General features: G+C 37.1%; 1 protein-coding gene across 2 annotated transcripts in view; it reads right to left on the minus strand.

The window, feature by feature from the left end:
• Positions 1–14,765, minus strand: part of ADGRG2 (adhesion G protein-coupled receptor G2) — a 58,784-nt gene that overhangs the window by 20,326 nt on the left and 23,693 nt on the right. For both annotated transcript variants that reach the window (XM_058824890.1, XM_058824889.1), the window contains exons 4-10: positions 8,844–8,882; positions 7,446–7,478; positions 5,903–5,935; positions 5,030–5,074; positions 3,054–3,101; positions 2,434–2,501; positions 793–866 (exon numbers count right to left, since the gene is read on the minus strand). In XM_058824890.1, coding sequence (XP_058680873.1) covers positions 793–866; positions 2,434–2,501; positions 3,054–3,101; positions 5,030–5,074; positions 5,903–5,935; positions 7,446–7,478; positions 8,844–8,882 — 340 coding nt within the window. The remainder of the gene's footprint in view (positions 1–792; positions 867–2,433; positions 2,502–3,053; positions 3,102–5,029; positions 5,075–5,902; positions 5,936–7,445; positions 7,479–8,843; positions 8,883–14,765) is intronic.

Genomic DNA, 14,765 nt, shown 5'->3' on the forward strand with positions numbered 1-14,765 from the left:
ATTTTTAGTTATGTTTCTAAAAACAATTACAACAATTTAATTTAAAAAACAATTACAGAGAAAAAAACATTTTTCCAGTTAATCAATGATTTTTTAAAGTCAGGCCAGTTGTACTACTGTAAAACCTCCAGCATTAAACATTTTAAGAGCTGACTTTTATTAGTCACTACACAAACCAAATTTAAACCTCTGTCATCACATTTGAACATCAACCCATTGTAAAGGTTATTTACAGAATAAGAGCAGAAGATAAATCTTAATGCTCCCTTTTGCCAAGCATTACTTGGAATACAATTCTAAATTTATACTCAAAACCACAGAAACAGAATGAGTAAGAAATACAGATTTCTTCTATAAACAAAATTTCTTGGCCAACCACATCTTTTGGTTTTCAGGGTAAGTTTAGGAAATATTCACTCATTCAAACCTCTCCTTAAAAAGACTGGGAAAGAAAAAATGAAACAAAAAAAACCCCATAGATATGACTTCAAGAATATTTATTAAAGAACGTGCCGCTAGGAAAGTTCTCTTCATCATTTCCTACCAGATAAACTGAATTCTTAAATTATAACAAACATTTGGTGCACCAGTTTTTAAAAGAAACTCCAGTGGTACATAAACTAATTAAGAGTATTCTAACCAGTATGAACTTTATGTTAAAGAGCAAGCACTTAGAAATTTTGAAATTTTTAATGTGCAGGAATAACACTAAGTCCACTCAACACATGGAAGGTCTCACTTCATCTTTTTCAAATATAATAAAGATTTCAATTCTTATTCAGAATTACTCACCTCAGTTCTTGTGGGGTATGTGCTGGAATTTCAATGAATTTTTTTACTTGATTGTGGGTGGTTATGTTATTAATCTGTTAGGAAAAAAGATCCCACAGCTAAGTACAACCAGTAATTTTTAGCCTTAAAAGAAAATTGTTCATTTCACACATTTTCATAGGCTGAAATTACAAAGATAAGAAGCATGTTTTCTCATGAATACACTGCAACAAGTATTTACCACGACATTGTTGTCACAATTTATTGAAGGAATTGTTGATCTAGTATAGATCACACCCCAAAATCTTTGTGAAAGATAGGGGCAAAAGGACAGTAAACTCCTCATGTCTTATGCCGGAGAAAGAGGAGTTTGGCTTAGTTTGCAACAAAGACAGCTTACTCCAGACACTGAATGGATTTTCTAACTCTAAGTGCAACAACGGGGCAAGCTTCATAAATGACATAAATAACAGATGACAGAATACTGGCAGTGAGAAGTCAAGAACTGTAGTGAAAGACATGATAAAACTGAGCTAAACAAGTATGACCTAGCATTGGGGTCTGGGGATACAGTGAGGTTTACCTAAGAGCCCTTTCTTTCTATAGATGTATTCTTTGTATTCTTAAAGGGATTAAGCATTACTGGTTATTTTTACATTTTGTGCAAACAGAAAGGGCCATGAGGAAAAACATCATCTAACATACATGGCATTGACTTCCCCTAAGAAATATTCTTCTAAAAAGCAAGAGTTTCAAGAGATGGAAACCAGTTTTACCAGAAGCTGCAGGTGTAATGTTACCATGCCAGGACAGTTTCAGTAGGCATTATCACCACTGAAACACAACAGAATGTGGAGGTGGCTTTGGCCAGGGGCATATCCCTGCCCAAACCTGATACCCCATGTGCAGCAGCTCTTCTCTGTGCTAACACTGCTGACTGTTCTCATGCTTTCAGGGACTGGCATGTGAAATCTCAGGCTGAGGGCCGACAGGGATGTGTAGGATAAAGATACAAGGTCCTTCGTTTTTCCTCCCCTCAGTTTCCATCTGTAACAACTAAAAATTCTCATCCTCATATTATTACCTTTACTGGGTCATCTATATGGTCCTTGCCATGCATGACACAACCTCTCTTGTGTTGTATAAATGGACACACTCATGTCACATAAGCCTACTGCAAAATTAATAACTCAGTAACCACAAGCCAAAAACCAGAATGATCATGCAAAAGCATAATTGAAAAAGTACACAAAAAGCCACAGCCATATGAAAATCTCAGTATGAATTATTCAAGGATACAATCCAACTTTAATTGTACCCAAATAGTTGCCATGTAGTGATGCTCATCTTCCAAATGCAAGTGCCTAAAGTCATCTCCAGAGGAAGATCTTGTGTGTCTAAATGTAAATTCTTGAGATTACCCAGGGCTTCCCCCTCCTCTCAGTGGCTATGTAGAGAATATAGGTCCTTACTGTAGGAAGGTTACTTAGCTGGATTTTTAAAATTCAGCCGCAAAGCAGCTATTTAAAACAGAGCTGTTCCATTCACTGCAAATAGTATCTTGTACTGCAAACACAGCAAGAATCTACTTATTTAAAGTGTAGACAAAGAAATTCACTTCAACCTTCCTTACCATAAAGTTTTAGAAGAAAGAATACTTACTATTTCTACATTTAGTGATGCATTACTTTCTTCACTTGCCCGAAGTTTCACCTTGCCCACATAGAAAACTAAAACCAAAAGTAAAAAAGTTAGGGAAAATCGATGTTAAAACACACAATGTAAAATTTTTTTGAGAATTGCAAAATTTACTGTCTTGTGTTTTGATACAAGGGAAATAAGAACACTTGCACTAGCTTATCTACTTTTGCAATTTTTCTTCCATCTTTTCACCTATTTCAACAAATGAACTAGTCCAACAGCTTCATTATTTTCCATATATTCCTTCCAGGTAATCTTTTCCCAAAACAGAAAAACTGCACTTCGTATTACTATAAATAGAACTCCTTAGCTTACTTGTTTCTTGGGGTTTTTTTCACAATTCTTATGTGCAATGGTGTGCTATTGATGAGAAACCAAAAATCAAGAGTACAAGAGTCTAAACACTTCTTAACCTCCCCACCTTTAATATTTTTTGAATTAATATAAAATCTCTTTAAATTTACAAGGAAATTTATTACAGAACTAGCTTTTACATGGCAAGTAAACACTGCTTCATTACTCAGTGTATAAAATAGCTGGATAATATTTTATGTAAAAAAAGGGAAAAGAAAACCACTAACCTGAATAGTTACAGGCACGTGTTATGTTGCATACAATGGTTTCTCCTGCTATAGATTTGTTGGGGGAAAAAACCAAACAACTACTGATTAAAAAACTTCAACCTAAATATAATCACACAACATAATTCAATATAAGTATTTACAATCATTCCAGTGTTTGAAATTTATCTTCTGGAAGTACTTGACATATTTTCTAGGCTTCAACTCTCTAAGCACTTACCATGACATTTTCCAAGTCTTAGTATTCAGAAATATGCTGCCTTTGATTAATTAATGGTGAATAATTTTCTGCAACAGTTTTGACAGAAGACTTATATGCAAGGGGTCACAATTTTTAAAAAAAAATTTAAATAGAAATGAAAACCAGCATAAAATTAATAGGCTCTTTAATTATCACATAATTCAATCACTAGGCAGCCTATTATCTTCTTCTGAGGCCCCTACAATGGCTCCATATGATAGCACAAAGCTAAAACTGTTCTACCTGATGGAATTCAAGCTATGATGACAGCAACCATGTACACTCTTATCTAGCAGAACATGCCTTCATGTAGTTACAGCAAGCTTTTGGGTGCTCCATATTTTCCATATTTTTAATACAACCTACACTGCTGAGAAATAACACTGTTCCTAAATTAGGGTACTGTAAACAGACCACTCTGTTGTAATTTCAAAATAAAGCACTGGAAAGATATTTGCATCCAAGACAAAACTCCTACACTTGTTCATTAAAAGAACTTCCCTCACTTAAGCAGATGGATTGGCCTCCATTAACAGAAAAAACAAAATTCTATTTTTTCTGCTGTTATCATTAGTTAGTACCAAATGAGAAGGGAATTTTTTTCACCTTCCCTGTGGTGCAAACATGTGACTATAAAAGTTTGCTGCTTTATTAATTTTATCACTATCAATAAATCAGCCACCAGAGGTTACAGACTGTAAGCTGGTGGCAATATTCAAATTGTTAGGGGAAAAAAATTCAGATAGCAGTTTAGAATCAAATAAATTTAATGGTTGGACTTGATTATCTTAGAGGTATTTTCCAACCTTAACAATTCTATGATCCTAAATTTGCCTTGCCTTTTGTTGGCAGTGAAATAGTTACAAAACTTGTATACTGCCTTTTTTAAACAATCCTTAAAAAGTAAAGTGCTCATAAATAACTGATAAACAATAATCAAATGTCAATATAAAAAATTGTCAAAATTATTTACTACATAGATAACACCTTATAAAAACCCAACACAAAATCTGAAAATGCCACAAATTATTGACATCAGCTCCTTTTTCCATGCAAAGTACCCATTTGTGTGACCCCCAGTCTTAAGATCTCTGCATGCCACCAAAATGCAAAAAAATAGATTAGCAGTGTGGAGGATAAAATACTGATCAAAGATCACTAGGGCTTCCAGTCCCCTGAAAGCATCAGATAACACAGCTGCAATGTTTCTGCAGGTCGTGTTCACACAGTCAAACTATCCTTGCCATTAAGGCTCCAAGGCAGTTCTTCTTCCCCTTGCACTTACTCAGGGCAAATCCACTGTAATGGGGCTACTGAGCTTCTATGTGGATAATTAAAACATACAATTCAGTCTATTCCTAGTCCTACTGGGCCTGCCCTGAGGTCAAATACAATGACTGTATTCAGATTGCTTCAATCTCCTAAAGGTATGAAGATTTTTTTTAAGCAAGCATGGTCCCTGAGATTGTGGTTCTTACATTTTTGTGGTAAACTACTGCTCTGACTTACAAAATAACCAAACTCTTCTACATGCAGCCCTTTAGACAAACACTGCCTTCAACCAGACATTAATGTGAGCTAAGGCAGACTGTTAACATGACAAACCACAATACCAAGTAAAAAGCATACTAAAAACATTTGGGAGCAAACTTCCTGAATTCACACACACTTAAAATTTGAGATCGAGATGCACAAAAATGTTATCAGTGGATCAGTGGTGACAGATGAACCCTACCTGGTGTGATGGTGGAGTAGTAATAATCTGTTGTTGTAAGGGCTTCTGTTACCAAAAAAAAAAAAAAAAAGTCAAGATTTTTCACATTTTAATTTTGAAAAAACCCATGCAATACAAATACACATATCACAAAAACAAATTCTTATTTCTATTTCAGACTCTGTCTTTCCAGGAAAGGTGTAAACACCTGACATTTTTTAAGAAAATGAAGTTACTTTCAGTGAGGGAAATGCAAAAGCAGCAAGTGGAGTAAGACCCATCCAATTAAGTGTTTGTATCCCCATCTGAGCCTGTGACTCCTGGCACCCAGTTGGTCAGAGGAGAAAGTCGTGCTTTTAAAGTGATTCCTATTTATCCTATTCTACATGGGCACTTCAGCATAGGAGGAATCCTGTTCTAAAAATGTGTTTTTCAATGAACAATGAAGAACAGCAGGATGCCCAGGTGCTATAAAGGCATGGAGGAACTCATACTGATATGGAATGAAACTACTCCTCGTTTCAAATGGGAAAATCAGGAAAGGAAGGGGTAATGAGTTCTTCTGATCTAGTCTGTTCTGATCCTATTTGACAACTCCTTGCAAGTACATATGTAAGTGTCTTCAAGGAATGATCTGCCCTGTTTGGGTTTTGGTAAGCAATACAATATTTTGAATGAAAAAGAAAGGTTTACAACTCAGTTAAATGCACCTCAGCTGTAATCATGCAGACTTAAAATAGAAATTGCAGATAAATACAAATTTTAAAAACATGAAAGAAAATAATTTGGAATAAACAAATCCTAGTTACTAAAAAAATAACAACAAAAAAGCAACAAACATGAATGCAACTAACACCTGCCTTGAAACCTTACTCTCTTCATGCAAATTCTCACCTGTACTTTGTGTAGTCTCCTCTGAAGACATATCTGAAATAGAAGAATTCAGAACAGTAAAATCTATTAAAAAAATAAAACAAGAAAAGCCCAAAAGCCTAAATCCAGCAAAGCCTAAACAAGAGAAATATTAATAATATCTTGTCTGAAGAATTAATAGGATAGATGATAAAAGTAACAATAGAGAATTCTAGGGGAAAAAAGAAGCAAAAAATTGTACTAAGAAAGTATTCTACTTCTATGAATATTGGAGAAAAAAGATCAAGTCTGCAAGATTTGAACAGAAACTGAATATTATTTATCTAAATTTCATCTTAAGAACAATTGCAAAGCTTGTTAGGAGTGTTCACATTATTTCAATACTAATAATTGAAACAATGTTCATGTTCATTCAAATAATCTGGGTATCTGAATACAGCCAGCTGGGAATAAAATTTTCCTCAGATAAGTTCCTTTTACTGGTTTCATTCTTTCAGAAGATGCAGATGAATTTCTGCATATCCAACTGCAATAACTGCTTAACCTCAAGTACCTTTTCCTGATTAACTCACAACATTCATAAGCAGAGATGACTCACTGGGTTTGGCAAACAGTGTCTCCAAAAACCTGGTTTTGTCAATAACCATAGATAAATAAAGTAATGATGCAAAGCTCTTTTCAGCTGCATCAAAAGGAGAAAAAAAAAAAATCAAATAACAACAATAGATAAAAATTTAAAGGGCTGTGCTTAGTCAGAATATTTTAGGTGTCAGCACAGGAATACAAAGTGGTTAGAAGACCACTTTATATCACTTCAATATGACAACTTAATGATTTTTTTAAATGGACCAGAGGAGATCCACAACAAAAGAAGAAATTTTCTGAGGCAACTAACAAGTAGTCAAAATATGAGCAGAATGAAAACTAAGTGCTGGTTTCACCTGTATTACTCGACCTAGTGTATACCACACAAATATTGAATGTGATGCAGTTGTTAAAGACAAATCATTCCCAAAGAGAGACTGTATCTGTAAAATAACAAGATTATGTGTGTTTGCATCTGTATTATTTCTTTTATCCAGAGCACTCACTCTGTTTGCATCTGTATTATTTCTTTTATCCAGAGCACTAACTCTATGTCAGTATACATTAAGCAAGAAAGGAACTGGCTTTCACACAGGTTATTTCTGTGTGTCTCATTCTTAATTTTTTAAAATGCTTTCATAGATGATCCTTATCACCTCTGGTTCCAGAAGTTGTTAGAGCCTCTGGTGTGTGTGTAGTGTAATGCACTGCATGAAATGCCACCTGCTAGGGTGAGAGGAGATGTAAAGGAGCTCTCACTGCAGTGTTCCTCCTCTGCCATCTCTGCAAACTCTTCACTGTTTGATCCTACCTTCATTACAATGTAGAATGAAACAAGTAATTTAAAATGAAAATATTTTAATTTTGGAACTCTATTTCATCACAACCTTTCTGCGCTACCTCAAATAAAAGCAGATTTCATTTACCCAAGAGGATATAACAAAAATTGGAAAAATCAGTAAAGTCCTGATTTTCTTACCAAAAATTGTCGTTGTAGCTGATTCTTCAGAATCTGTGAATTTTAGATCAGATTAAAAAAAAAAAAGACCATTATGAAGTTTCAGACACATACATTATCATCCTCAGCAGGCTTTTCTTATATTATCAAAAGTTTACTGCATTCACCAGAAGAGGGCAACACCTGCTCTTTCAGAACAACACTTCCAGGTTGTCAAAAAAGGCAGATGAAACAATCTCCGGTAAAAAAAAAGTCACAATTTTATGCACTCAAACAGAATTCGATGCAGGACATTTTTAATTTTTTTTTTTGAGAAATACTGGACAGTTTAAATTGTATAATGTTGCAAAACCACAACTGTATCATGTTAAAGACCCAAGATATGTGCCACACTAGCCTGAAAGCCACAGGCTTATCCTGAGTGTTTTGCTAATTCTGGGAATGGGAATCAAACATACACAGCAAGACGGCTCTAGCTGGGTATGAAGAACTATTCTCAGACTTTTTAATAATAACAATTAGACTTGCCACTTAAAATTTATCCCATTCATATGGATTCTCTTTTCTATCCTGCAAAAAGCAGTGATTAAAAAAAAAACCAACTAATTAATTTCAAGTTTGACTCTCTGATTTGAACAGGAACCAGCCAAATATTTATATAGCAAACACTAGCTATCAGATTTTTATATTGTTACAGTCAGTATTTTGATCAAAAAGAAATTAGGAAATTTGATATCTTGTTCACATAGCAACTTTAAAGTTGTCCTTTTTAGTCGCTGGGTGGTTTTTGATACTGTCAGAGACAAGTCAAGTTACAGGTCACAGTTATCACAGAAATATAATCTAAAGAACAGCTGGATGTAAACATGAAGCACTATTTAAAAATATATTTAAGGTGTTTCAACATCTCTCAAAGGCCAAAAGTCATCTTATATGTTACTTACAATAAACAAATTTTACTGTAAAGCTTTTCCTACTGCTGCAGAAGACTTAAATCAGAGATACCAAAAGTCCCTGAAGAAAACTAGATTTTTTAAAATTAAAAATAGTAAACAAGGATTTTCTGAAATGCTAAACATTCGTGAATTCATTGCTCCAGTAAAACTATTTTGCTTGCCTTACTGAAAACTGGTAATAGCTTCTTTCCAAAGGATAAATGTGAATACAATTTCTGTAATGAAGGGAGAATCAGAATCATCTCAGTGACTTCATTTTCATTTTCTCTGGAAAATTACTGATGCTATTCGCAACACAAAATTAGCTAAGAAGACACAAGGATGATATGGAATATTAATTTGCTAATGTTTGCATATGCTTAACGATTTCCAAGAATTAAAAAGTATCAGCAGCAGCAATTGTACTCTACACTTTCTAAAACAGAAGAACAATGGGGCAAAATCCTGCAGAACCCCAACATACCTGTCATTCTTCTGCTAGGCAGTGTAGCAGTAGTTTCAACTGCAAAATAAGAAGAATTTTTTAGGAACAGAAGATTTTGTATGTATTTGTACACATGCATACACAAACTTTTTAAAACACAACCATTTTAGATGTGGTATTCACCTCACTTCAAAATGGTTTGCAAAACTACTTTGCATCCATTGAGAGTTATGTGTCAAGACTTTTTGAAAGCTGGAAGTTGAACACTTTTGAGTTCAGTTTTTTCCTCAGCTCAACTTTTTATACTTATGGAAGACACAGATTAGGCCATAAGCTTTGCCACTTCCATTGCCAGTGTTTTCAGAGGCCTATTGAGCACATTTGCTTGAGTGAAGATGAAGAGGACTAAAAGAGCATCAGCTAAAAATGTAACGTGACATCATGATGTGCATGCACATCATATATAAATACTCATATGTCCAAAGTTGCACCACCAAAGAGCGTCTACACAGTGAAAGATCAGGCTGCCAGAAAGGAAGCAGCTCAGGTGGATGTGGGCTGGGATGAAAAGGTGGGCTATTTCCAGCTCAATGGGCCCACCAAACATGTCCCCAGGGACACCCAGGGAGAGATGCAACACACAGATGGGTTCTTGATCCATCAACTCTTGTTTGATCCAAGGGGGTGGATGTGACAGTTGAGGCCATGACACTTATGAATGTGAAACATGATGTCATCAAGTGAGCAAAATGACTAAAGCCTCCCTGGAATAAAGGTGGTGGCTGGGCTATAAGTGAGGAGGCCCAGCAGATCAATTAAGCCACACCACTGCAGGGAACCTGCCACCAAAGCAAGTGCTATGTGCTTCCTGTGGTGGAGGAAAAGTGGCAGACAGCTCCAAATGTTCCCTGCAGCCTGTCACTGCTCAAAACACCATTGTGGGCCTTGAAAAAGAAGTGCTAACACAGCATCACCTATACTTAAAGCACTGTTACCTATTTCAGCACCTTTAATAGGTGAGACCCTGTCTGGGCAAGGAGGAAGAAAAGCTCCTCTCAAGTCACTGAACCTGGTGGGACACTAAGCACAGTCAGGATTCAAGCCCAAGGGTAGCAGAAGAAGGGAGAGATTCTCTCCAAATTGCAGGAGTAGGTGGACAGTTTCTCCACAGGTAATGCCTTGATATCTGGCCAGTCCATCACTGCCCATCACACTGGTGAGCACTAAACTGTGCCACACAGCCCACGTGCAACTGGCACTCCCCAGATCCTTGGAGTCATCCCTGCTGTCCATGTTGCTGTAGATTACCTCCACCACTGCTAATGCCCTCAGATACTGACACCTTCCTTCTTCCATCAGTGGTCAGTGCTGGTGCACTTGCACCTGCAGTCAACACAACCATCCTCAAACTCTGAATCTAGTCATGCAAGCTGAAATCTCTGTGGGACCTCCAGTAACAAATCACTTGGAGAAAGTGCCCCAAGAGAACAAATTCCTAGGCAGCAAGGTATGCAGGACAATTTGGGCAGGTGCTACAGCAGTATTCACCTCTGATGGCATTTGGCTGTTGCACCCAAACAGCCAAGGAATCCTGGTGAGAAGGCAGACCACTTGCAGGAGGGATGTCTTGCTTACACCAAAGACAGGGACTTTTGGCACCGTGTTGGGTCCTGGCATACACATACCAGGCCTGTGTCCCACACTCTGGAAGGGGCAATAGGATCTCTGGATGTAAGGAAAAACAAATGGATGCTGCAGCAGAATCAGAGATACAGCCCTAACCATAACAGTCAAGGGGGAGCTATGGAAGTGGAGGATGATCCTGTTAGGGAAGGAGGAAGAAGATCCTCTGGAGGTGATGTAGGAAGACAACTCAGAAGAGGCAGCCTGTTCATAAGAACAGGAGAAGCAAATGACAGAAATCATAAATGAGACAGAAAATTAACCAGTCCCTATTCCTGAGCAAGGTGTGAGATGCACAAAGCAGACAGCTGCAGCCAGGTAAGCAGGTTGCTGTCTGGCTACCCCAGTGCTGGGATACTGGGACCAATGACCTGAAGTCAGAGACAACGTGAGAGCTTGACAAGATGAAAAAAGTCAGTTCATTTTTGTTGAATGTCATACAAGCATGAAGCTAAAAGCAGCAACTCTAAAAAACATGGCAGGATGAATACATGGAAATTGAATTAATTGCACTACAGTTTTTTAGGAGTTTTCTATGAAACTTAGTTTTAGTTAATTTACATCCTGAGTAGAAATTTTCCTATGCAGAAGAAAGAGACAGAGAAGCAAAATTCTTAGTAAATTAATACATACTGATTAGGTTAAAGTGTAAGTAAATATTCACACCTTTATACACATCAATCTACTGAATTTAAACTCCTTCAGTAAAGATAAAACAAAGTTACATCAAACATCTCTTTTGAGACAACTAGGATTCTACCTACAGAGAAGTAAAATTGCTCTTTTTCACAGCTAGAACTGTGTAAACTTGATAGCTCATGAAAATCTAGATATAACCCTAATTTTATAGTACTTTTTCAGAAAATTAGGACTTCTCACTATATAGTAAGTCCAGATAAAAAACATATTCACATATTCCTGTAAGGTAAGTGTTCTAGAGCTCTTATGTACAAGTGCTGTTACTTTAACATTGTAAAGTAATTGCAAATTAGAGATTCTATAAAATTATTTTCTTAGCACCTACTGTAGGCTTGGGGAAGACCCCTAACACAACACCAAGACAATACCAAGTTTAATATGCAGAACTGAACCAGTGGTCAGATAAAACTATTCAGTATTGTTCAAATAGCAAATAACTTTTTCAGGTAGAATGGTGTGAATAAAGATAATTGACTGAACTTCTGGTTAGAGAAGGAAGTATCCTTCCACAGGTGGGCAATCTGATTTTCCTACCACTGCAAGTAAATTCTATCTCCAAAAGTCAGTAAATTCTATCTCCAAAAGTACCTGTTATGAGTCCTGTCTTAATCAGTGCAAAAGCCCTTATCTCCAAAAAAAGCTCTGAAGGAAATTAAATTCTCAAAAGCAGCCCACCTGAATATGCAGCCTCAGAGCAAACACCACCACACTGCTTCTTCTATCCATTTAAAAAATAAAATCTGTACAAGGAATCTAACTTTAAGATTTCTCACAAACTCTTGTGGAGACAGTCCTGCTGTATACAAGGTGTCTTTTGCATCTTCCATATCCCTTCAACCACCTTGTGAATTTTTGAGAATGTAAGTAGTACCCTGAGCTAGGTACAAAAATTGTTCATTAACAATTTGGTTTTGCAAGTTAGTAAAATGACAGTGAACTGTAAAAATGCCAAATGCTTTTTTTAATAGCACATCTAGCAGCACAGGGAGTAAAACAAGCTAAACACAAGCCATGAATATGGAGCTGGCAAATGCAACAACTGATGATGGCATGCATCATCTGAGAGGCACTTTTTTATGGACACCAGTCTAACCATGACTTCTCTCACAGCACAACAGTGATATGCCTACAGCTGCCAGAAATTATCCATGAGTATGAGACTTGTCAAGGCTTGAGTATGGACTTATCAAGGTCCAGCTTTAAGTTCTTTAACCAAGTCTTTAATCAGAATCACCTTAGCATACAGAAAGGAGGAAGGAGGAAAGACATATATAAATTTATTTGTTAACCCTCCTCCTTTGTTAAGAACAAGAAAAAAAAAAAGTGAATAGAGAAGGATTAGAGTTCAATCCAAAATATCGCTAAAGTTGGCATGTAAAAATGAAAGTAAAGTAACTCAAGATGTGTTAGTTACAAGCTAACAGAAAATTTATTGCCCTTAGGTTGTTTACTATTGATAAGAGCATGAAAATCCTTATATATATGAAACTTCCATTTATTTGCTTTATGGATTTTATTTGCAACACTGTTAGTTTAGGATCACCAAATCAATATAACTAACATATCCTGTTCCAAAACAAAGGATTACACATTGTAATAATACTTAGCTACCTTTTCCCTATTAGGAAACACTCCTAAAGATTCAAACAGTAATTAAAAAGAGAGTGTTACTCCTTGCTTTTGTTGCAAGGTAGATAGAATAGGCCCCCACAGGGAATGTTTGGTTTCTTTTTGAGGGAAAAGGCAACTTGATTAAATGAGATAAGCACCGATTCTGTTACTAACATGCATCATTAGAAACAAAAGCAGCAAGTCCTTTACTGTCTCCATATCACTTTGTACTGTTCTGACACAAATAGCAAGCTAAGCCATGACCTGGGAATCCCATCTGTGTTCCACAGGTATGTTCCACTGGTTTAGCAGCTCTCACCACAGCTGCAAAAATTGTGGCAACCTTCATTTCCCAGTGACTTCATCTGACAGTGGGAAGCAGCGTAACTTCAGCAGCTCCAGACTGGCAGGAGACCAAACCTACTAGCAGTACTTAAGGTTAGGTGTGCAAGCTGATGTAGCTCTGAGAGAGATCAGTACCTGGCCCTGTCTGAAAAAATACCCTTGTGCTTACAGCATTCCTTAGCATGACAGCTTTTAATTCTCAGGCTACTGGATCTTTTAGGATGGAATGGTCTCCACATGTCCTGCTGAAACTGTTTCACCAAGCAAAGCAGAATTCATTGAAAAATGAATTCAGTGAAAGGGAAAGAAAGGCAGAAGGAGGCTCTGTAACACAGTGATCAAGATGGGACAGATGGTTCTGGTGCTTACAGCAAAAGCACTGTGACTCAAAGTGTATCATTTGTTCAGTAGCTCAGGCACAGGACACAGCCCTTAAAGCATGAAAGGTGTACAGTGTTATATCTCCACGTGTGATGATTAAAAAAGGTCCTTTTCTTCAATCTACCTTCAATCTAACTTATGAGCAGTATACCCTTTCTTAAATTTTTTGGAAAAGCAACACCATTTCTGATTCACCTGTCTTTGGGCAAGCCAGTCTGTGAGAAGCAGTTCAGTTTTTCCAGGGTGGAGAAGTGAGAAGCAGCTGGAACCTGGCTGCTGATAACAATTTGGTGCAAGAACGACAGTACTGGCAGCAGTTTCCTGTCCGCCTGTCTCAGGGGAACAGTGCTGCTGCTGACTAATGCTGTTTCACCTAACACTTCATTATCTCCTTTAAATCTTTGCAGAAAGCATCCTTTGAGCAAGCCTGAGACTGGGCAAGCAACTACTGGGCTTTCTGTGGAGGAGAAAGGGTTTGAAATTTAGTGAACTCCAGTCTCCCCCTGCCCAGCCTGTGCGACAGGTGAGGAGGGGCAGAGTGAAGGCTGTGCCAGCTGGCCTCTGCCTCAGGAAACATGGGAGAGAATGCAGGGGCAGCTCCAGACACCAAACAGGCGCTGAACACTAAGGAGCAGCAACAGCCCTGCCAATCCATAGTGGCACAACAGCATTCCTGGCAGAGAAACATACATTCCCGGACTTATATGTGTAGGGCCTTGAGGAGAGTGACTAAAATTTTACTTATACTAATTGAAAAGCATGCCAGAGATGAAAACAGTTTGTATTAGTACCCTGGCCTCTTTGTTCAAAGTGCAGGTAGTCTTGACTATGTTCACCTCTCACAAACAGATAACAGCAAATAGAAGAATCCCAAGGGACACCTTGGTGGCTATGTAATTTGGTCTCCTGAAGCCACAGTACTTGGCTGTCACCACAGAATGACATGAGACAACCATGACTGTATATTGCTCCTAGAATCAGTTTTGACTTACACATAAAAATAAAAATACAAGGAAATTTATAAATGTCAGATTTTCTAAATAACAAATTACAGCACACTTACAGTGCTGAAAGTTTTTTCACCAAAAATTCAACTGAGTCAGTCAGCAGAATTGATTTGCATGAAGAATTCCCACCAGAGAGGCCAAAGCCAATCTTTTAGTTCCAAATATCTATATAGATATCTAGTATCACTTTCTGGGTTATGTAGTTACAAGCATTTAAGACTTAAAATGTCAGTTC

This window comes from Ammospiza caudacuta, chromosome 2 (genome assembly GCF_027887145.1).
Source record: "Ammospiza caudacuta isolate bAmmCau1 chromosome 2, bAmmCau1.pri, whole genome shotgun sequence".
Lineage (NCBI taxonomy): Eukaryota > Metazoa > Chordata > Aves > Passeriformes > Passerellidae > Ammospiza > Ammospiza caudacuta.